We start from the raw sequence: 22,534 nt of genomic DNA, 5'->3' as shown, positions 1-22,534 counted from the left end.
AAGTTTCGCAAATATTAAAATACACATGGATAAAATTATCTGTTCAAGGAAAAACCATGGGGAACTTTATGATCCAGAATCATTAGGGAGATCCCGATATTTGGAAATGACCTAAATCTGGTGGCTTCAATAGGTCACCGAAGTTCTGGGAGCACAAGTATAAGCAAAAATGGCAAACCTGACGAGGAACCAAATAGTCTCAAGGTTGAAAGCTTTGATTCTGTACTACCCAAGGAGGTGTATAGACATTAACAAAAACAAAATCAAACAGACAGTGATAAACAAACAAACAAACAAACAAACACTCTGTGACTCTGAAGACCTTCCCCAGAAATCTAAATAATTTAAAGTGACTTTCAGAAGTAAAAGAAAAAAGCATTTTTTTTTGCATTACAAGGGTGTGAAAACTGAGTTATTTATAAGTAATCCACTATTCAGTATTTGAAGACATAGATATGAAGATGAAAGCTACTTCTTCCCAGTGATGTTACAGTCCAAGTGCAAATATTTATAGCTGCAAGAATACAGTAAAGTTTTATGCTTAGAAGTGTGTGGTATTTTTGTCCCATCTAAAATGCACATGCAAAGATAAATGTCTGTTGATTGATAACTTTGTGTAACAATTTTAGCCTACAGAGAACAGTAAATGTGTTTACATTATACATATATCTATGTATATGTATATCGCATAAAATATTTACCACATAATACATACATTCTGTTATTAAACACTCTTAATCTGAAGTTTGAATTAAGTTATTAGATGTTCCTCTTCTTTCCAAAGCTGCCAGTGAATGCTCCACATACTCTCTCATTATTATTTCAATTGGCATATTTGAAAACAGTTATTTGATCTTCACCTAAAATACTTAGGTATATATTATATAACCTATAAATTCTTAATTTCACAGTGGTACAATAATAATCATAATCAAGTGAACGAGTGTTCATTAACTATTACCCAGTGCTACATTCTGAATTTTGTATGTGCAGCTTGTTTTAAGTGTTTCATTCCATCCTTATATACATCTTAACAAGAAGTTTTGGAACATATTACTTAGATAAAGCAAGGCTCGGTGATAATGTTTTATCTCATTAAAACTTGTGGCAAAGCTCAGTGATAACAATAATGAGAGATGTGGCTGTGTTTTTTTCTAGCCACAGTAAAACTGAGCCCAAATAAAATGCCAATAGATCATCTGACCTAGATGCCTCTGAAATGCTATTTTCAGCTGAAAAGTCATACCGAGTTTCTGGGGTAGTTTAACATAGGCCTTAATTCTGAATCAGTACAGGGTTTTCTCAATGAAGTAGGGTGCACGAGGAAGTGACAAGAGGTAGATGTGACAGATGTTGACACTAGGATAAAAGGAGACACAGGCAGAAGAATTGTCTATGAGGTGGAAATCCATGTCAGAAATGTGCATCTGTGATGATCCACAACTTCAAAAGCTAATGAGATTAATAGGAATTAATAGGTTTGTGGAGCTGGGCCTGGAACTGGGAGACAAAGTTTAGTGTCTTGTGTGCATAGGGCTCTGTGTTTAAATCAGCACTACAGATGAACCTCTAGTCTCATAGTACATGTTGTTTTAATATGAAAAAGTAATGTACACAGCTCTGGTGTAGTTTGATTGGTATATCTAGTTCCTTTCTTCAATGTCCCTCTAATAAGAAATAATTCATACATAAAACTTAATGTATATTCACATCCCCAGTATTAAAATAAGAGTAGAACAAAAATATTTGGCTAATTTTTTTAACTTTGTTTAATGATGTAGCCATTCATTTTTCAGAAATTTTTTTTCTATATTTTCTCTTTGGGGCCCCGACAGGCAGTTATGAATGCTGTGTGACCTCTGCCATTTGTTCATGAGGTCACTTCATTAACAAAGATACAAGTTTCAAGTGTGTTAATTTCCCATGTAATGTTTTCAGCCTGGCTGAACTGTATTGATTTTACACAAAAGACTTCCAGCACCAGTGGGAAAACTTAAAAGACATGTTTTTATACTGTGTTGTGAGCATAACTGATTTCAGCCAAATCTATTAATGTGGAATGAACGAATGTCCCTGGGTAATGCTAGAAACACAGAGTCAGTGTCAGATGCCCCTGAACACTGGTGCACCAGGAAGTCTTCGAGGTTTTAAAGAAAACAAAGGCTGATGGTCACCATGTGACCATCACTTCGTCTCTGACACTTGTGATATAATAAATTGGAATTCTGGAATGTTTATTCAGGGACTACATATGGTTCACATGATCACAGAGCTTCCTAAGGCATTAGAAGACAGGGAACAGTTGCGTAGAACCATGAGGAGGTTGGGATATTCTAGGACACCAGGCAGGCTCTCAGGTGTGTGATAGTTTATATTAAGCTATCTAGCAGCAGAGAGGATCCACAAATGATATCCTTGTTTCTGTCTTTTTCTATCTATGTCCCTCTGTACTATCATATATATATATGGTGTACCCAATAGATACAAAAACTCTGAAAGAAACATCCAAGACCAATGGATGTGTGGAGCTTGAGGATTTATTTTGGTTAAGATTGGCTGTGTGTATATGTGAGTTGATAAGTTTAAATAACTGGCCATACCTCCCTTCACAACTACATCTCTACTTAAAACAGAACCTTAAGTTCAAATTCATTATTTAAGAACTAATTCTAATGTGCAATCAGAATGTTCATATTTAAGTATAATTATACATTCATGTAAAATACATAAAATATACAAATTAAAAGAGGCCTGACATTGTTATTACCTTAATAAATCTGATTTTATAAATCCATTATAAATGTGGGTCACCTTTGGTAGGACTCATATTAATACAACTCAACATGGGTGATAAGACTAAGAATATGAATGCTATAGTCATCTCTAGGATAAGATATGATAGAACCCAAATGTCGTTAAAGTCTTTAATCTAAAGTTAATTAAGAATTTAATTAAGGAGCTAGAATGCTGCTGCTTCTTCTTCTTCTTCTTCTTCTTCTTCTTCTTCTTCTTCTTCTTCTTCTTCTTCTTCTCCTTCTCCTTCTCCTTCTCCTTCTCCTCCTCTTCCTCCTCCTCCTCCTCCTCCTTCTTCTCCTCCTCCTCTTCCTCCTCCTCATTATTATTATTATTATTATTATTATTATGTGTTTCAGGAACACATGTGCCATAGCATGTGTGTGTAGCTCATAGAATAATCCTTAGGCATTGGTCCTCTCTGTCTACTGTGGAGGTGGAACTCAGGTCATATGGCCTAACATTAAATGACTTTACTCTCTGAACCACTCTGTCAGAGCTAAAATTTTTATGTATTACAAGGATTCTAAAGATGTTTGGCCATGAGCTTTAGAAAAATAATATGCTAAAATACTGTTGTATGTATTTAAAGCTAAGTATATAGAGTAATATGTCTCAGATTTTATTTTTTATCCTCCCTTCAGAAAGCATAAAAAATTTCTGGATGTTTTTATTCTATAGCTGATAAGATGTATATATTTTGAATTTTTGAAGAATGCTAGCAAAGTAGTTTTATTTCTATCAGAGTAATTAAAGGTCATATCTTATGCCTAACTAAAGTCTGTTGTCACAGTGAAACCTGGATTCATAAAGTAGTTACAGAATTTTACTTATGTGTGGTAAAATAGTTTACTTATTCTAACTATTTGCACTTTGTTGCCTGAACTGAGCAAGCTATGGGAGCACAAGAGAACCCGGATGTTAGTTTGTTCATTGTTATGTTAGAACATCAAGGGAAGCTTTTTTCAGGGCCTTTCATCATGGGAATATCCAGGCCTAGCCGGAACCAAGAGATAGTGCTTTATAGATAGTTCAACTAGTCTCTGAAGTTGAAACTCTAATTCCAAAAGAGAACCACAAAATTTCAAATCTCCCCCAAAAGATGTGGTTTACAAATAGTTCATGCATGAGGTCAGCAACTGGAGTTTTTAATTTTGTTATCACTAGTTCAGCTATTCACTATTTATCGTTTTTATTCCTTTTACAGAAATTACAACTTTTCAAAAGGCAGATAGCATGCTCACTCTACAAGGAGAAACACGCCGTGTCTAAATGTAAACAGCCCCTTTCCCCTAAAGCCGCTCTGTTTTCTGAAAGGAAGTGCTAGCTAGTGTAGCTCATTTTACAGAAATTGTAAATTTCTGACATATAATTTTTTGTTAAGATAAAGCATTTTCCCTGCTAAATGGGAACAAGTCCTCACTGTAGTGTGTAGCTGATGTCTGTGTTTATTTTCCTTTCTCTTTCTACCTAACATTAAATTGTGCATTACAAGTGGTCAGCAAAAATATCAGGTATTTCACTCAGTCAATGAAAGTGATATTTCCTATTTTCCCAATATTTATCTGAGTGGCTTTCAAAAACTTTTAATTTCCTCCCACCTCTTGCCGTGTTTTTAGAGTCATTCTGAACTCAAGAGACATGCAGTTCAAACTATCCCATCTCTTGACTGGATGATTTACCTCACAACCTCCGTAGACACTGCACAGGAGGTAAATTCCTTTCAGATGGTAGAACTACTCTGAGAACAGAGCCAAAGGACTCTGCTGTCTGAGGAAGGAAGCACATGCTTTGCAGCACCTTCTTAAAGAAGGCCAGAGACCGAAAATAATGATCGCATGTTCATACCATTGTAATCAGCCTATGGGAAAGGCACTTTAGTCCAAATAATGCAGATCAGTGAAAAAATTATCTTATCAGTCATTATGGCTCTGAGATGGTGTGAAAGAATTCTTTTAAAGATAATCTTGTGGGAAGTTCCCAAACCTTGTAATGTGGATCTCTAGGTAAGGAACTGTATATTCCTATCCCCGTGTCCTCTGTACACTGAGTATATTCCTAACCCCATGTTCTGTACACTGAGTATATTCCTATCCTGTGTCCTCTGTACACTGAGGACATTCCTAACCCTTGTCCTCTGTACACTGAGTATATTCCTATCCCCGTGTCCCCTGTACACCGAGGATATTCCTATCCCCGTGTCCCCTGTACACCGAGGATATTCCTATCCGGTGTCCTCTGTACACCGAGGATATTCCTATCCCTGTGTCCTCTGTACATTGAGTATATTCCTATTCCTGTGTCCTCTGTACACTGAGTATATTCCTAACCCCATGTCCTCTGTACACTGAGTATATTCCTATCCTGTGTCCTCTGTACACTGAGTATATTCCTATCCCGTGTCCTCTGTACACTGAGGACATTCCTAACCCTTGTCCTCTGTACACTGAGTATATTCCTATTCCTGTGTCCTCTGTACACTGAGTATATTCCTATCCCTGTGTCCTCTGTACACTGAGCATATTCCTATCTCTGTGACGTCTGTACACTGAGTATATTCCTATCCCCATGTTGTCTGTACATTGAGTATATTCCTAACCCCATGTCCTCTGTACACTGAGTATATTCCTATCCCTGTGCCCTCTGTACACTGAGTATATTCCTATTTCTATAGCCTCTGTATATTGAATATATTCCTATCTCCGTGTCCTTTTTACTCATTTTTTGTTTCCTTTCTCTCCTGTACATTTCCCAACGTAAAACTTTCACCTTTCCTTCGAAATTCAAGTTTTTTTTTGATTGCAGATATTCTTCCATCCATGCAATTGAGCTATGCAATTAGCTTTACCTACCACAGTCACATCCCAGCTCCCAAATCTCCCTGTACCTTTATTAAAAGTAGATGGCTTTACATTTACCTTCTGCTGGGGAGGGAACATCACCCTTATCATCTCTCCCCATCACACTACCCACTAATGTCTACCCCCTAATTTGCTGGTGTTACTATTTATTTTAAATCTGTTCTATAAAGAATTCCAAATTCCCTGTCTTAACTTGATTTTACACACACTATTTTATAAAATGAGCTCATAACCTGAGGAATTAAATCATCTGGAATTGTAAGCAAATGTGTGTCCATATAATTATGCTGTGGGATTAAGTTGAGTGTTAAGAAGAGGTAATCTGTTAATGTTTTGTTTTTCAATTGGATCTGTGGCTCACCAAATGGCTAAAAAAAAAAAAAAAAAAAGGCATTTTATTTGGACCTTATAGTCTGTTTCCTGTGAGGACAGAGCAATGGGAAGATACAGAGTTATCTTTTTTTTATTAGATATTTTCTTCATTTACATTTCAAATGCTATCCCGAAAGTGCCTATACCCTCCTCCTGGCCTGCTCCCCAACCCACCTACTCCTGCTTCCTGGCCCTGGTATTCCCCTGTACTGGGACATATAATCTTCACAATACCAAGGGCCTCTCCTCCCATTAATGGCCTACTAGGCCATCCTCTGCTACATATGCAACTAGAGACACAAGCTCAGGGGAGGGGTGTTACTGGTTAGTTCAGAATGTTGTTCCTCCTATAGGGTTGCAGATCCCTTTAGCTCCTTGGGGACTTTTTCTAGCTCCTCCATTGGGGGCCCTGTGTTCCATCCAATAGATGACTGTGAGCATCCACTTCTGTGTTTGCCAGGCACTGGCATCGCCTCACAAGAGACAGCTATATCAGGGTCCTGTCAGCAAAATCTTGCTGGCATCTGCAACAGAGTTATCTCTTAAACTCAAAGTTACTGTTTCTCTGTCAGTAAGACCTTGTGTCATGAGTACCTTAGTAAGTGGTTCAAAACTAAACTTTTTTTTTTAAAGAAAGTCATTGATACAATTGTAGTTATTTACCCCAGAAATCTGCAACCTAGATTTTTATAATTAGCTATTTCTATTGATTCTAATTATATGCATAAGTTGTTATGCTTGCCCTCCCTTCTGCCCTCGTTTGACTCTGACCTTCTCTCTTTCCTAGGAGCTGCCTTGAAGATTTGCAGGAAGGCCATTACCTTTATTTCATTTTTTTTTTCTCAGCACAGCACAGTAAGTAAAGCACAGACTCTGGGTTCTGTTTCCAAGGGTTCAGATCCCAGTTTGCTTTCAAAGATTGAACCATCACATCTTTATTAGAACCAGTCTGCATATGCTTTACTACTGGATCCACTTTTTCTAGCTATAAAGATGAACTGGTCGAATTCTTAAGTTCATTATGGAACTTACAAAATGGTCTGGACTTCGTAGTAACTCCTTCATTGTCATAGCAAGAACAAATTTAACACAAAGTTTACACAGTATTAGAGTCATAATGCACATTTAATAAAGAGAGGCATATAGATACTAGATGGTACTCTCATTTTGCCCTAGTGGTAATATTTTATGTGGTGTTGGGGTGTATGTGTATATGTGCGTATATGTGTGTTTTCCTGTATGTGGGCGTACACTTGAGTGTGTACACACTGTGGAACCCAGAGGTCAATCTCAGGTTTTCTTTCTCAAATGTCATCCACCTTGTATACTGAGATAGGATTTCTCACTGACCTGGATCTTGCCAATTTGGCTAGGTGGTTTGGCTAGTAGAAGCCAGCAGATTCATCTCTCTTCACCTTCCCAACATTATTCCCCAGGAAAAATGTATTGAAGAGTAAGTGTTACAAAACTTTGTTCAAATGAATGAATTCATACTTCATATTTTTGTATAGCAGGACTGCACTCCAAGCTGTCTTAAACAATGAATATGTCACCTCGTGAGTAGACTAAATAGTGATTCCTTTTGCAGTTTTCCTTTTCTTTCTTTCTTTTTTCTCTTTGAATTTAATTCTCTATTTCATATTATGATACAGTTTCTAGTGCTTCCAATGCATGGGATGGTATATTAACCATGAGTGTACAGGGATGACAAAGACTGGTGAGGACTGGTGGACATCAGAGTGCTCAATCGTCCTCTCTACTGCATTTTAAGCATTGTTTCCATGCAGTGTGTTCTGTTTAATCCTAACAATACATATGCTCTGACAAAATGCATGGCATAATGTGGCCAGCTAAACTCTGACCCTGCAATAACACTGAAGGCCATACTTCTCAAGTACATAATATGCCCAAGATTAACGTGACCAAATGTTTGCAAAGATTACACAATAATAAATGTGGTATCAGGACTCTGCAAAAAGTGGATATGATGCACTTAGAAATGACTACTAGCCCAAGATATCCTCCTGCCCAGTGCAAGAAGAAAGTTTGCTGGATCATTTCTGAAAGTATGTTTCTTAGTAATATTCAGAATAAATGTTTCTAATGGAATTGTATGTTCTAGTGTGAAAGCAATATGAAATTGAGTGCTCACTATATGAAAAAATCACTTTACAGTGTTTCCATCAAAAGATGTTTAGGGAAAGATGCATATCTGCTTATTGTGTGCTAGACATACCTTTGCCATGGAATATTAATACATTATCACAGTTTTCATTTCTTGAGGTAAAACATACAAACTTGATTCTCACCCACACTTGATCTATCCAGTACATAAAGATAATGTGTATGTATTTATAATGTTACCATGATCTTGTAAGGTAAAGCTGTGATCCCATTTTAGATATCAGGAAATTTAGGCTGGAAGAAGCAGTTTGGACCACTCTTTGTAGGGAGTCTTGAGCACTGTGTTTAGATATGCTCTGAAGAAGTCTTGCTGTAGACAACTTATTTAATGCTTGTTCAACTGAATTTTGTTCCTTAGTAGAGGTAGAAGGGACTAAACCTTAGTGCCCACTCTGTGTCATTGAGACTGCATGCTTTGCATTATCTCATACATCTCACCTAATTCTTTTTCTGTTATGAAAAAGTAGGCAGATTATCTTGACAGTTGTTGTTCTACCTGAATATCTGACAATGACAACTCATTAACAATGTATTCTTCTAGGTTGTATGGCATTATATTTGAGATCATGATCCAGATAACCAAATTAAATTGAGCCTAAAATTAAATTTTTTTATGAATTTCATGTAATGTGCATTATGACACTGATTGAATTTTAATATTTATTTTAGAAAGTTTAATTTTATATGATGGTATATTAATTTTGTAATATTTTTATATGTATGAAGTTAAAAGTAAAATATTTTCACATACTCATCTGATAAATAATAGAAAAGAATAATAAATAATTTTTGGCCACAACATAAAGAAAGTTTGGAAGTGTGTTTCATAACTGAAATTAAATCAAAGTTAGCCTTAGCAACTTATATTTGGTTCAATAGTATTTGGACTTTAAATTTTAATTATACAATAACTAAAGACTATGGCTCAAATAAAATTATAAATATGAAGAAGGTTAACATTTTGAGAGACTCCTAGTATGTGTCTCTTAAGAGAATTAAAATGGTTAGGATTTTTAACTGAGACTAAAGTCAGTACAAACTAATGAGAAACAAAGTCTGCAGCTATGAGCATATAAAACTCAGTGGAGAATCAACCAGTACTCAATACATTCTTCTTTCTTTCTTTCTTTCTTTCTTTCTTTCTTTCTTTCTTTCTTTCTTTCTTTCTTTCTTTCTTTTTTATTAGGTATTTTCCTTATTTACATTTCCAAAGCTATCCGAAAAGTCCCCAATGCCCTTCCCCCCACTCCCCTACCCACTCACTCCCACTTCTTGGCCCTGGCGTTCCCCTGTACTGAGGCATATAAAGTTTGCAAGACCAATGGGCCTCTCTTTCCACTGATGGCCGACTAGGCCATCTTCTGATACATATGCAGCTAGAGGCACGAGCTCCGGGAGATACTGGTTAGTTCATATTACTCAACAAATTCTTAAATCTTGCAGCTAAGACAAGATGCATCTTACTTTGCAACATTAAAAGGAAGAACTATATTAGAAGTGTTAGAGTGTCAGAAAATTCAATGGGTGTTATTGTTGCCGTTTCTCTTTGGATGGTCTCATCATAGAGCAGACACAGACACCTTTCTCACACCTTGAGTGGACGCTCATGTGGCGTCTGTCATGTCTGCAATTATGTTCAATAAATAAACAAGACACTCACTTGCTGAGACTACAGTCAAACTTCCAATCAAGGCAGAAGTGATAAAGTCATACTGCCTGCTTCTAACAGCTTAAAGACATGTTTATTAGACAAATACTGGGGGATGACATACAAATGTGATAGGTTGGCAGACACATGAGCTCTGTGAGAATCTCCAGTGCTGGACATTCTTAAAATCATGCACAAACCACTACCCACGTCTGTGTACTTAAGTCTCGGGATGATAAGAAAAATGTGTTTTCAATCTTTCCCCAAATGTATTCATCTCAATGAGAAAAGATATGTCTCATATTAATACTTAATTTATAAATACTCATGAGCTCTATTAAAATTCTCTGGCAAAATTCTACCATGCTTTCCTTCCAGTGGACTCTAGTTCAGAGTTTGGCAGGCTCTGTCTGATTAGCAGGTTTTTTCCTTCTCAATCACATTACTGAGCACACCCAAATGGAGCTCTTGGGACTCACTGTTTAAAACAAGTTCTTTACAAAATATCTCTGCGGCTTGTTTAGACTATCTAAATGAGATACAATGTAAGGAAATGGAGTGTAACAGAGAAATGTGAAATGGCTATAAAACAAGATCATGTAGACTTATCTTTTGTATTCCTATCTATACATAAAAGTACTGAACAAAGTTTTTTTTTATTTTTCTTTTGGAGCAAGCATCTGCCACATGTGTTCATTGCACACTCACACTGAACCGTGATGTGAGTGGTCACATAAGCCACAGCTCAATGACTGCAATCAGTTTCAGATGTAAGCAGCTCTCTTGCTCCTCCCCACTTACAGGCCCATCTCCAAGCAGAAAGACCAATGGCAATGTGAAACTGCACAAGATGACCACATGCTCTGAACTTTAAAGCCTCATACTGCAGGTCATGGGTCTGCTTAAACGGTATATGTACAAAATGGCATTTCTTCAAGAATGACGGGGTGAGAATGGGGAGAGATGGTCAGAAGAAAAAGGAATTTGCTGCATGAGTCTGGTGACATAATTTGCTTTCCAGCACCCATATAAATGTGCAAGCAGAGAAGTACGGCCATGAAGCTGGCCCCTGATCTACACATGCACATTATGGCACACATATGCACATATTCACACTTGCAGCAGCCCCCCACACAATAAAGAAAAATAATGCATGGATGAATATCTTAGGACATATTGACAAGCTGTGTGGTTATACGGTTCCAGGTACTCAAGTCATAGAGAATTGTAAGTTCTATCATGACAAACACATCCCAAAAGTGCTTAGATACCCCTGTTATATCTCTGCATAAAACCAAGGACAAGGGATCTTAATGGATACTTTAGAACCACCTTTTCTTATGATAACTACTGTGGACTATCTCTTTCACCATTTTTCTACATGTAATAAAGTCCCCTTCCTGTCTCCTGAAAATGGAAGCAATTAAAAGTAATTATGAAACCAGAAATCCCCCAGGTTACCCCAGAAGTCTGAACTAATTCTAAGTGTTCCTTAATTTATGTCCTAGACATAAATATTTAACATTGTAATGTCAAATATATAACAATGACAGTATGAGAGATTTTGTCAAGGTTACAAAATATCAAGAATGAAAGACAAATTCTAAAATTTCTTTTAGAATGAAATTGCAGATCCAAAAACTTAAAAATAAATGTTCTGAACTTAGAGAGCTATGAAAATTGTCAACTAAATCTTATAAATGCTTTTCAAAATAATGTCTGTCCACAGTATTTGCACTGGCATCGAAGCTGCAGAGGACATAGTAGCAAAAATCTACTCTCCTGCATGAAAGAAAATATTTCCAAAGCCAGAAGGAAAGAACTCTTACCACCTTCTTTAGTGCAAAGGCTGACAAGGTTATGAACTGTGTCCATGAGCTCCAGTTGTTGCTTCTGCAGGATGCTGTTGTTGTTGGTAGCTCTACTAAGTTGCTTCTCCAACTCCTGGATGATGAATGTCTGACGAGAAACCAAGCCTTGAAGGTTTTCTTTCTCCTCCTTCAAGGTGTCCAATTCTTCTTTGTGTTTTCCCTCCATTTCTAAGATTTTGTGCTCTAATAAACTACAAGGAAATGAAAATAAGACATAATTGATACAGTGCTGGAGAGACAGTACTGCAATTCTACTTGTTCCCAAGAGTAAGATTAGAAGCTTAAATTATTAAGTATTATATGTCTGTGTGCATGTGTATATATGTACAGGTATGCACATGTGCTCAAACATGCCATGATGCATGCAGATTTCAGACAATGACATATAGGATTCAGTCCCTTTCTTTCTCTATCTGAGGATAGAACTCAAATCATCAGACTTGGCATTAAGGGAACTTAAGCCCTGAACAGTCCTGCTGGCTCATAAAAGTATTTCTTTTAAGAGACAAAAGTCTATGTAGTATTAGCCATTTGAAAACCACACATCAAAACTCCCCTGAGATTCTACTTCACCCTGGGCAGAATGTCATCATTGAGAGAATAGCAACAGAGCCCCAAAGCATTTACTGCTCTTCTGGAGGACTGAGGCTCTGTGCTCAGTAACCACATGGCATTTCGACCTACAACTTCATTTCCAGAAGGCTGAATGCCTCTTCTAACTTCTATTGGTCCATGCATGCACATGGTGCATGTATACACATAATTAAACAATTACAACAATATTATCAAATGCCGACAAAGATATGGACCAAATGAAATGCTTATATACATAAGAATCTACTAAGGCAGGTTCTTCACTATTTATTAACCAATTCTTAATAAATCTAGCCTGCATCATCACAATTCCTAGCTTTACGTGTGATACCAGACTTCTGGATAAGAGCATCATGGGCTCTGAAATCACTATGCAATTGTCTTGGGTAAGGAAGAACTCATTAGGTGAATATCATAGTCTTACAGGAAACATGGAGTACTTTGCCCAGAGTGACGCAACCTTACAACGCTTCTCTCAACGCTCTCTAAATGATACTCTCCTTGTATACTGTGCAGGAAAACCTACAAAACCGCAGAAGCACTTTTGGATCAGAGGAACTGACTTAAAATAAAAAGCATTTTTCACTTTATAGAGTGTCTAATATACTAGTATTCTTCAGGGAAAAGGCTTACGCAGTTTTCTTAGTTCTGTTTTCAGACAGATCTAGCAGATCTTAGTTTACAAGGTGCTATTCCAATGCAGCACACCCAGAATGGGCACTTAATTTACCTTGGAGAAATATAGAACTGAATCACTCCTATAAGTCTTCAAAAAGAAGACACTGGGGAGTATTTTAAATTTAATACTTAAATTATACAATCTAGTGTGTTTGAAGAGTCAAACTTTCCAACTGTTTGTGCTAAGGGGCAAGATGCAGCATCAGATTGGCTTTTGCACAGATGAAGAAGTGTGGCAAGAAATGCTCAAGGAGATTCCAGGTCTCTGCTAACAAATTTGCTCTCCTAATAAGGTGGCCCAGTACATAGCAGAACAGCTGCTGGGAAGCTGGGTCTATGTGTGAGTCCTGCCTAACTCACAGAATTTTTGAGAGTGTGCCAAGATTGACAAATGAAATTTTCACATTGATACCCCCCCAAAAGCCATTTTTCTCTCTTGAGTTTCCTGTATTTTACTCCATGCCTGTACAGAAAGAATCCCTACCTTCTTCTGAGCATACTGGGAACTCAATTTGGAAAGTAAGTAGGTGAAATCCTGAGGGTCATTTATATTTGTTTAAATCCCTGTTTAGGAGTGAAAAGGTTAGACAAGGAAGTTGAGGGAGATGAAAGAAAATATTTCTAGGGGCTAAGATGATAAAGTGTCTTTTTTTTCTGTGCCAAAGCTTATTGCTGCTAGAGAAACTCATTGTTAAAAAACAAAAATAAGGTAGAGAGAGGGGTGGAGGGACAAAGGCAGTCAATGTTTCTATTGTTCATAGTAGTTAAAAATGCCATCCACTTAGTAGTTAACTGGCGAGTTCACTGCTGTGGGTACAGAGGAGCCTTCCTCTCTGCTTGGAGATTTTTGGCTTTTGATCTGAGCATTAACCACAACTGATACTCCAGCTCATTTTTAGCCTACTTTTTAGTTATGTTTGCTCCTATTTCTGGAATAGTGATCAGATACATGACTCCCACAATTTATAGTCATTAACTTATTAGGAAATTGTGCCTCAGACTCACATGAGTTATGGTATACCACCAGGAAACCTTTAGCATTAACTATTAAAATGAGGATCGTGTATACGTAGCTCATGACTTGGAAGCTAAATCGTCATATGATGCGGTATAAAAGTTCTAAATAAACAGTTATTTTCCACAAGCAAAATCAGAACTGACCTTCCAGGTTTCCTAATTAGTAGGCAATATCAGATTCTAGCTATAAGTCATACTTATTAGTTGCTAAATGCCAATATTTATGCAGAATATAAGATGGTGGTATTTCTTCAGAAAAGATTTTCTTTATAGACAGTAATCCTCAGAGAAAAATTATGAGCAGCAAGAAAATTGTTTCCAACATAATACATTTTTCATATTTTGCCTCAATATTTTTTCACTTTTGCTTTTGATGTGTCTGCACAGGACAGAATATACACTGGGGATGGCTGGTACAGAAGATATCAGAAAAAGACACTGGTTGTTTTGTTTTGGTTTGTTTTCAGTACAATTTGAAAAGATATGAAAACTAACAGTTGATCAAAGAAATTCCTACTCAAAAGAAGACAGTCATGAATACGGGGTTGTGGAAAAGAAGTCTTCCTTTGCAAAAGATAATATGCATTATCATATTGGAAAGAGCATTGATTTTCATGACTCAGTAAACAGGTATTAATGTAACATGACTTCCAGATATCAAGTGGCATCAAGCCAGTGTGTCACCTTAGAAAAGATGTTCATGAAGATGAAGACACATTGGTCATCAGGATGCAAGAAGACTGTGGGCACAGGTATCTAGCTGGACTGAGAGAACAAAGCAGCATCTCTCCGGCTACAAGAATGCTGGGACTTTGTCACATGGAATCGATAGCCACCCCGAAAGCATTTTCTACCAAGAAACTATCACCACGGCATTCCCCCCAAATCATTTCTTCCCTCAGGTCTCTTGTGGTAGCCCTTGCAGTCTAATTATTTTTGTAGTAGTGCTATAGAACACCTTTTATATGAGTAAGAACCCTTTAGACTCCTTCACGATGACTTTCTCTTCATGAGCTTTTGGTCTTTTTTGAAGACAAACATCCTCTTTTCCATGTATTCTCAATGTGTGGTTTCCATATGACTCATCTCTTTGTTTCTTCCTATCTATGTGGAAGTTGCACACTTTGGGAGTAAACCTTTCTTCCCTGTTAATTGCAAAGTGGTTTGAATCCAAGATTCACTTTCCAAAAATATTTCTACAATTTGTAGCTATTAACACAGAGAAATATAATAATATAGTTGGATAGCACTTAACAGAAATCATTATTTCTTTCGATTCTTTTTTTAAATTTTATGTGTATTGCTGCTTTGTCTTATGTATGTCTGTGCACAACAGACATGCAGTGCCCATGAAGACTAGAAGAAAAAAAGTCAGATTCTGTGAAACTGGAATTATATTTTTAGCTGCCATGTGGGTTCTAGGATCTGACCCCGTGTCTTGGGCTAGCACAACAACTGAAACATCTCCTCAGTCTGTCCTTTGATTCTTAAGGCATTATAGTTGATATCAACTGAATTGATTTTTCAACCCATAGAATACAAATTTCTACTAATCTAAATTTTTCTTTTATGTAAACCCTTAACAAATACATTAAGTTTTGGAACCAGGGTTTACAAAACATGTTTTCCATTGTGTTATGTTAGAAATCCACACAGAGCACCCCACTGTTATGAAAGTGGCCCACACTCATGGCCATCATCTTAATGCAGTATCAGAGATGTGCCCCACAGACTTGAGCATATTCTTGATCCCCAGTGCGTGCTCTTGCTTGGGTAGGTTTCAGAGATAAGGCCTTGATGGAAGTAGTATGTCACTGGCAGTGAGCATTTTGTTTTCAAATAAATAATCCATTCCAAGTTTTCTTCTTGTCTGCTTCATGCTTACAGTTAAAGATCTGAGCCCTTAAAGTACTATTCCTGCTGCCATGCCTCCACCCCATCATCATGACCTCCAATGCTCTGGAACCATAAGCTCAAGTATATGCTTCTATAAGGTACCTTGGTCATGGCATTTTGTTGTGCAATAGAAAGTGATGAGTACAATCTATTGCACTATTTACATCACACCAGCAATAATGGTGCCAATGAAATATGTCCTTAACATATGCTATTCATCTGATTATTTGGGAAAATTGTGAATCACAGCATTTGAACTTACCTACTTTCCCCAACTGTAAGAAATGTCTTAAATATCCAAACCTAGATTTTTTGAAAGGATTCTTTTATATTTAATTTGCATGTGTATGTACACACATGCATATGCCCACAAAAGAAGGCCAGAGACATCAGACCCATGCTGCAATTACAGGGAGATATCAGCTGTTCAATTTGGATAGTAGGAACTGAACTGGAGTCATTTGCAAAAGCAGCGTGTGCTTTTAATCAGTGAGCCACAATCGCAGTGCAAAGAGTTTCTCAGTTATAGCTCTACCTTAAAATGTCTGCCATCAAATTTAATTTTCTTATTCAATAGACTTATCATATTCTATTTGGTCCCAGAATCTTTCTATGGGTTCTTTATTGTTTCCCCTAATCAGAAAAGTCTGAAAAGCCTTTCTCCATTTGGCAAGAGACCACTAGATAGGAAAGTACAGTCATAAGACCTTAGATCCTAAAATCAGACAGGCATGTTGTTAGTTTTCCTGATGATAACATTCAAAAGTTTTAGCTGAAGTTTAATCACATAACAAAACATGGGTAGGCTGACTCCAGACATCAGTGCATGGAGTTTTCTGTCAGAGTTTATTAAACAGAAAGGGAGCTTCACTGTCAAGTTTTTGGAAGGTTTGGATTGAATAAGCCATTTTTCTTGGGATGCCTCTTTAGAGGTTACTGTTACATGGAGCAATAGTTTACCAACTGTGCATTCAATCTATACAAATTGCAAATTCCAAAACAGAGTTTCTCACAGGACTTTCCGTGCTTCCTGTTTCCCATCTTCCTGGGAGAACTTTGAGAAGAGACATGCATAGGATTTTGGCACTTAACTTCCAGATTGAGGCAGAGGTGCACTTTAATGAAGAATAAAATAAACAAACTAATCTAGGTCTTGAACTTCACTGAAAGCTCATGAAAGAGTGTGTATAATTTGGACATTGGGCTTGATTTGCCTGCACTGCCCACACTGTCCTTTTCTACATTGTATCTTATTAGAAATACTTAAGACCATTGGATACATCTTGAAACTTTCACATAAAGCTCTTCCTTTCAAATTGTTTCCCACAACAGAATTCTTAACATAGAAGCCAATGAATGCCTAGTGGTAAGAGCTGCCTGTGCTGTGTAAATATAGCTGTGATAAAAGGAAGAGATGTTGAAAATATTAAAACCTCATTCTTATCTGTCTGAACTTATTTATAAATGCTTTCATTTTTCCTTGTTTGTAGCATGTAGAGTGTCACCATATGGTACAAATATGGGCATACAGAGCATGAGTTTTCTTTCTAGATTAAACTTATTATTTGTTCTTAAATTAAACACTAAATTCTCTTTCAAAATATTGTTCTACTTGTTTGGTGATTCAAATTTGGGGCAGAATTATAAATACTATATGCATATGCAAAAATTAGCCAGCAAACATTTCAAAGCTTGAGAAAATAAGAATAAGCTCAATTTATTATAAAAGCAGAAATAAGGAAGTCAAATGATTGACACAGATCATGAAATGTATTGAAAATAAATGTTTAACAAGGTAAAGTATTTCCAATATATATGACAGAATGTAGATGCCAGAAAGATTGTATATGAAGTAATAAAGTAAATACAAGTTAAGCAATGAAATAAAAATATATGGACAATCCAGTCACAAAAGACGTGCACATAGCAGAAAGGTTTTGGAAAATAAGAACACTAACAGGAGCAGGTATGCACATGTGCACAAACACAAACATGTACACACATACATACGTGCACACACACATGTACACACACACTCCCATATAAACAGAGACTAGAGTACTCAATATAATTGTCTGCATATTACAAAAATTTTAAATAATTGTCATATTTCTAATGAATGATATTTTACTAGTATGAAATTGATATATATTGGCTATAATTGCAACACCTCTAATCTCCACATTTGGGAAGCTAAATCAGAGCACTATGGAAAATTCAAAGGTAGTCTTTCCCACATAGTAATTCTCCAGATAACATGGGTTTCTTGCAGAGATCTTGAATCAAAAATGTAAAATGAAACAAAACAAAATATAATAGAAATGAATAAAATAATCCATAAATTATAGTATTAAATATGTTGGCAGTCATTCTTTAGAATAAGTGATGTATAACTGCATATAATTACATATATTAATATAAGATATTCATGACATATTTTATGAAATAAATAAGAGGAATAAGTCTAACATTTGGAATAATTGTTGAAATATATGTAGTGTATACATTCATACATATGTGCAATTGTATATTGGTATGTGTTCATCTAAACATTCACAGAAATGTGTATGTTGCATACTCATGATTATGTTGATAGTGTACTAGTAGAAAAAAATTAGAAGAAAAACACCAATCATTTTAGCAATGGGTGTGAAGGACATGCAAGGGATGATGGTGACGTGGAATCAGGAAAACTGAATTTTTGACTGTATAAACAGAAATGTAATTTGTAATCTATCTTACTTTTTAAAAAATTTAAAGGAATGAAATCTAGAAGTATATAATAGACTTGAAAAAAACACAGTTAAGAAATTTAAAAGTTGGACTGAATTGGTGAATCTCAGGGAATAGGTTAGTAAAATCAGGTGCGATGCAGTAAGACTTTAGGAATGCATAAATGTGATGTGAACACTATGCTTGAATAATGTGAAAAACAGGCCGGGCGTGTTTAATCCCAGCACTTGGGAGGCAGAGGCAGGTGGATTTCTGAGTTCAAGGCCAGCCTGGTCTACAAAGTGAGTTCCAGGACAGCCAAGGCTACACAGAGAAACCCTGTCTCGAAAAACCAAAAAATAAAAAGTGAAAAACAATTCACAGATTTTAGTACTTAATATAAATCATATTATTTGTGTTTTTCTACTAAAAACATTTTTTACATGTTAGTTTATGTTGTATGTATATGTGTAAAAGAAACTTTGGGGCTAGAATTGCTAGTGTGATATCGGCCATTATTCATCCAACATTTAAAAAAATCATTTAAAATTATATGTACAATGTGAGGGAACTTAAGCCTAGTAGTACAAAGATAATGATAAATCAAATTCAGACCCTACTTTATAAGATTACTTCCTAATGTTGTACATATAAGGGAATAATCATGCATTTACACATACATAGATACATATGTCATGGAATAATAATGGTGGGGTGACAGGGATGGTTGTAATGAGAAAGTTTAACTCTCCTAGTCAGAGCATGGCTTGAAAAAATTAGTATGTGCATTGAGTTTTAAAGGATGAATAGGAGTTTGCCAACTAAATAAGGAATGTCAGCCATGATAGACAATTCAAGCATCAGATTAGTATAGAATAACATAATGTGGTAAGGCAGGATAAATCCAACATAATTAAACACAGATATGCCTGCCAGGCATTGTCCTTTGTGTTTCACATACATTCACTCATTAATCTGCATATCAACTTCATACAAAATTGTTATCATCATCATCTCCAGGTTAACCATTAGCCATCAAGCCAAAGAGAGTCTCATTAACTGGCTCGGTGTCGAGTCACCAGGCTAGAAGAAAATGAACCCTAGTTAGTCTGGTCTAAAATCACTGCTGAGAGTAAGGGGCAGGGGAGGGAGGGATGCTGCATGATGATTGTAAGGCTGGCCAGATACTGTGTTCTGTGCTGCTGTTGGATCCCTTCTCCCTACCTCCATTGCCTCATTGGGCTTCAGTGGGAGAGGATGCGCCTAGTCCTGCTGGGACTAGATGCCCCAAGATGAGGTGGTACCCAACGGGCTTCTCTCCTTCTCTGAGGAGAAGGGGAAGGGGCAATGGGGGATGGTTTGTAAATGTGAGACTGGGAAGAGAGGACACAGGTGGACTGTGATCTCGGGATGTAAAGTGAATAAAAAAATAAAATAAGTACACAAATAAAGAGAACTCAATCTTCTTCCTACCTGTTACAACATTCAGTCAGTAGAAGAACCTTACAAGGAAAAAGCCTCCCATTTCAGAAAAAAAAAAAAAAATTTTTTTTCTGAGACCTGACTAGGTTATACTGGCACAAAGCTAAAGATACCAAAGTTGATGCAGTGGAAGAGATGAGAGTTGATAACAGTTTGACCTAAATATAGTAATCAATGAAGTTAGAAAGAACCACATGTGTTAGAAAAAGTAGTTCAGTGGTGGAAATCATCAAGATCCCCAGAGGTCTTCGAGATGTAGAGAATGCAGGGAAAGGGAAGAATTAAGATTCTAATCAGCTCAGGACTTTTTGTCACTCTCAGCTCCTAAGGCTAAAGAAACCGAGAAGGAACATGCTGTCTGCCATTCAGTTCATTATGCAAAAAAAAACTTAAAATGGAGAATAAAATTCTCCCTCCAGTTCTAGTTATAAAAAAGAGGCTACTGCAGTAAACATTGAGTTCTTCTTTTACTGCGTTTGGGGCAGAAATGGAGGATTTGAACCTGTTAGGCAAGTGCTCTACTGTTGAACTATTTGCTCAGCCCTGAGTATGTTACAATTTAGAACACTTGTCCTTGGTCAATACCATACACAGCTAATATAATTAAATCCAGCCTAAAATCTAAAGCTAGGATTTAACAAGTCTTCTCTTTGGTACTTCTTAAAGGCCTTATCAAATGCGGGCGGGGTGGGTAAGCTTCAGTTAGAAAGCTTTCCATTTTCCTAGGAATATTACTAAAATCAATATTTCCTTATACTATTACAATACCTTGTCTGTAAGACAGAGTTTATTATCTTGCAATTGTATAAGATTCAGACACTTAAGAATAATTAAGTTAACTCCAGCAGGAAGCAAGATGAGCCTCGTCAACTGAGGTCCATGAATTCCCACTGTAAAATAAATACTTCCTATCTCTTAGTCCATCGTTAGAAGGACTATGTAGTGGGCTTTACCTCGGTAGGCTCAAATCAACCAGTCTGTCCCTTTCTTCAATTTTATATTTGTTTGTTTTAAAGTAATCACTTGATGACCACTCCTGTTTTACCCCAGGCTATATCACGTGGCCTCTGTCTCCTGAGTGATGGGGTTAAAGCCATGCATCACCACCACAGGGCCCTTTTCTTTTCTTTCCTTTGTCATTGTTTCCTTAAGACAGTCTCCCTATGAATCACTGCTGCCTCCCTGTCCCAGAATTCACTATGTAGACCAGCCTGACCCCAAAGTCTGAAAGATCACTTCCCTCTGCCTCTCAAGTGTTGGGACTAGAGGTGGGTACCACCACACCCAGCTTCCTGTTCCCTTGCTTTGATGAGAAGAAATGGGAGACATACTAGAAGAATGTTATAAAGTTTGGTACATAGGCTGCTGCCTTTTGTGCTCAGACCAACCTTATCACAGGCAAAGGCTAGCAGTTTTCCATTTGCTTGCGTTCTTAATTGTTTATTTTAAACCTAGAATCGGAATGCAACATCTCTTTCTTCTAAGTGATTTTTTAAAACTGTGTTTTGAAATTAGGGCAGAATTCAACCAACAAAAATAAAATTTGCTAAAGAAAGCAGACTAGGATTATCCATAGTCACCTCTTTTAGACTTCTGGAAAAACAAACAGTAATGCTATCCTACTCTGCTTTGTGCATCTGTGTATTTAGGGGATGAAAAAGTGAATCCAATGAAGTCAAAAATCCACACTCAACTCTGCAAATGTTCTACTTAATTTTTCAGGATGTAAGTCAGCAAGACCTCTCAGCGTGTGTGTGTACTATAATCCTAACTATAAAACTTTCTTTTTTCTGCCAAAGAGGTGGGAGATACTCTTAAGGCCAGCTCACTGGCTTGGCTGCACAGGCATGGATCTTTCTCAAAGCTGCTAAGTCACACACCCAGACAGGGCTCCTGACATTCCTGGGGGAGGAAACCGAGCTTAATTTAGATAATCCCTCTGGAAAGTAGATTGGCTGATTCAAACCAGACCTGGCTGACTTGGGCACGGTGTTCTTACATTTCAGAGATGCCTCCATATAGAAATAACTTTTCCTTGTATCTGTAAGATTAATATTCACATAAAAAAGAGGTAGGTATGATCAATTAACTATTTCTAAAAATGTACACATTTGACTTTGACCTCTTCTCTGCTTACTTGGGAGGACACTGGCTTTGCTTTGTTTTAGACAGGGCTTGGCAGAGTGCCTCTCATTCCACTGATCATATGAAAATAAACAATAACAATAAATAGAATAGGGAGATAGACTATGTGTCACAAATGGGATATTTTTGGTTTGTTTGAAGAAAATCATTTCTTAAAAATGGTGTAGGCAAGGATACATGTGACTTAAAAGCAGCTATTTGGACTACACTCCATTACATGAACTGGACCCTTCAAAAGGAAGACAGTAAGATAGCTATAAGAATCCAGCCATACTAGAAGC

The 22,534-nt window shown here is 36.8% G+C and overlaps 1 protein-coding gene across 4 annotated transcripts in view; it reads right to left on the bottom strand.

The window, feature by feature from the left end:
- The window catches only part of Angpt1 (angiopoietin 1), a 241,844-nt gene that overhangs the window by 66,961 nt on the left and 152,349 nt on the right, over nucleotides 1–22,534 (bottom strand). For 3 of the 4 annotated variants that reach the window (XM_021183364.2, XM_029469437.2, XM_029469438.2), the window contains one exon: nucleotides 11,688–11,920. In XM_021183364.2, the coding sequence (XP_021039023.1) occupies nucleotides 11,688–11,920 (233 nt within the window). The remainder of the gene's footprint in view (nucleotides 1–11,687; nucleotides 11,921–22,534) is intronic. The other variant, XM_021183365.2, reaches the window with a different exon arrangement.

This window comes from Mus caroli, unplaced genomic scaffold (genome assembly GCF_978045245.1).
Source record: "Mus caroli unplaced genomic scaffold, Mus_caroli_1 scaffold_16, whole genome shotgun sequence".
NCBI classification, from domain to species: domain Eukaryota; kingdom Metazoa; phylum Chordata; class Mammalia; order Rodentia; family Muridae; genus Mus; species Mus caroli.
This window is presented reverse-complemented; position numbering and strand designations above follow the sequence as displayed.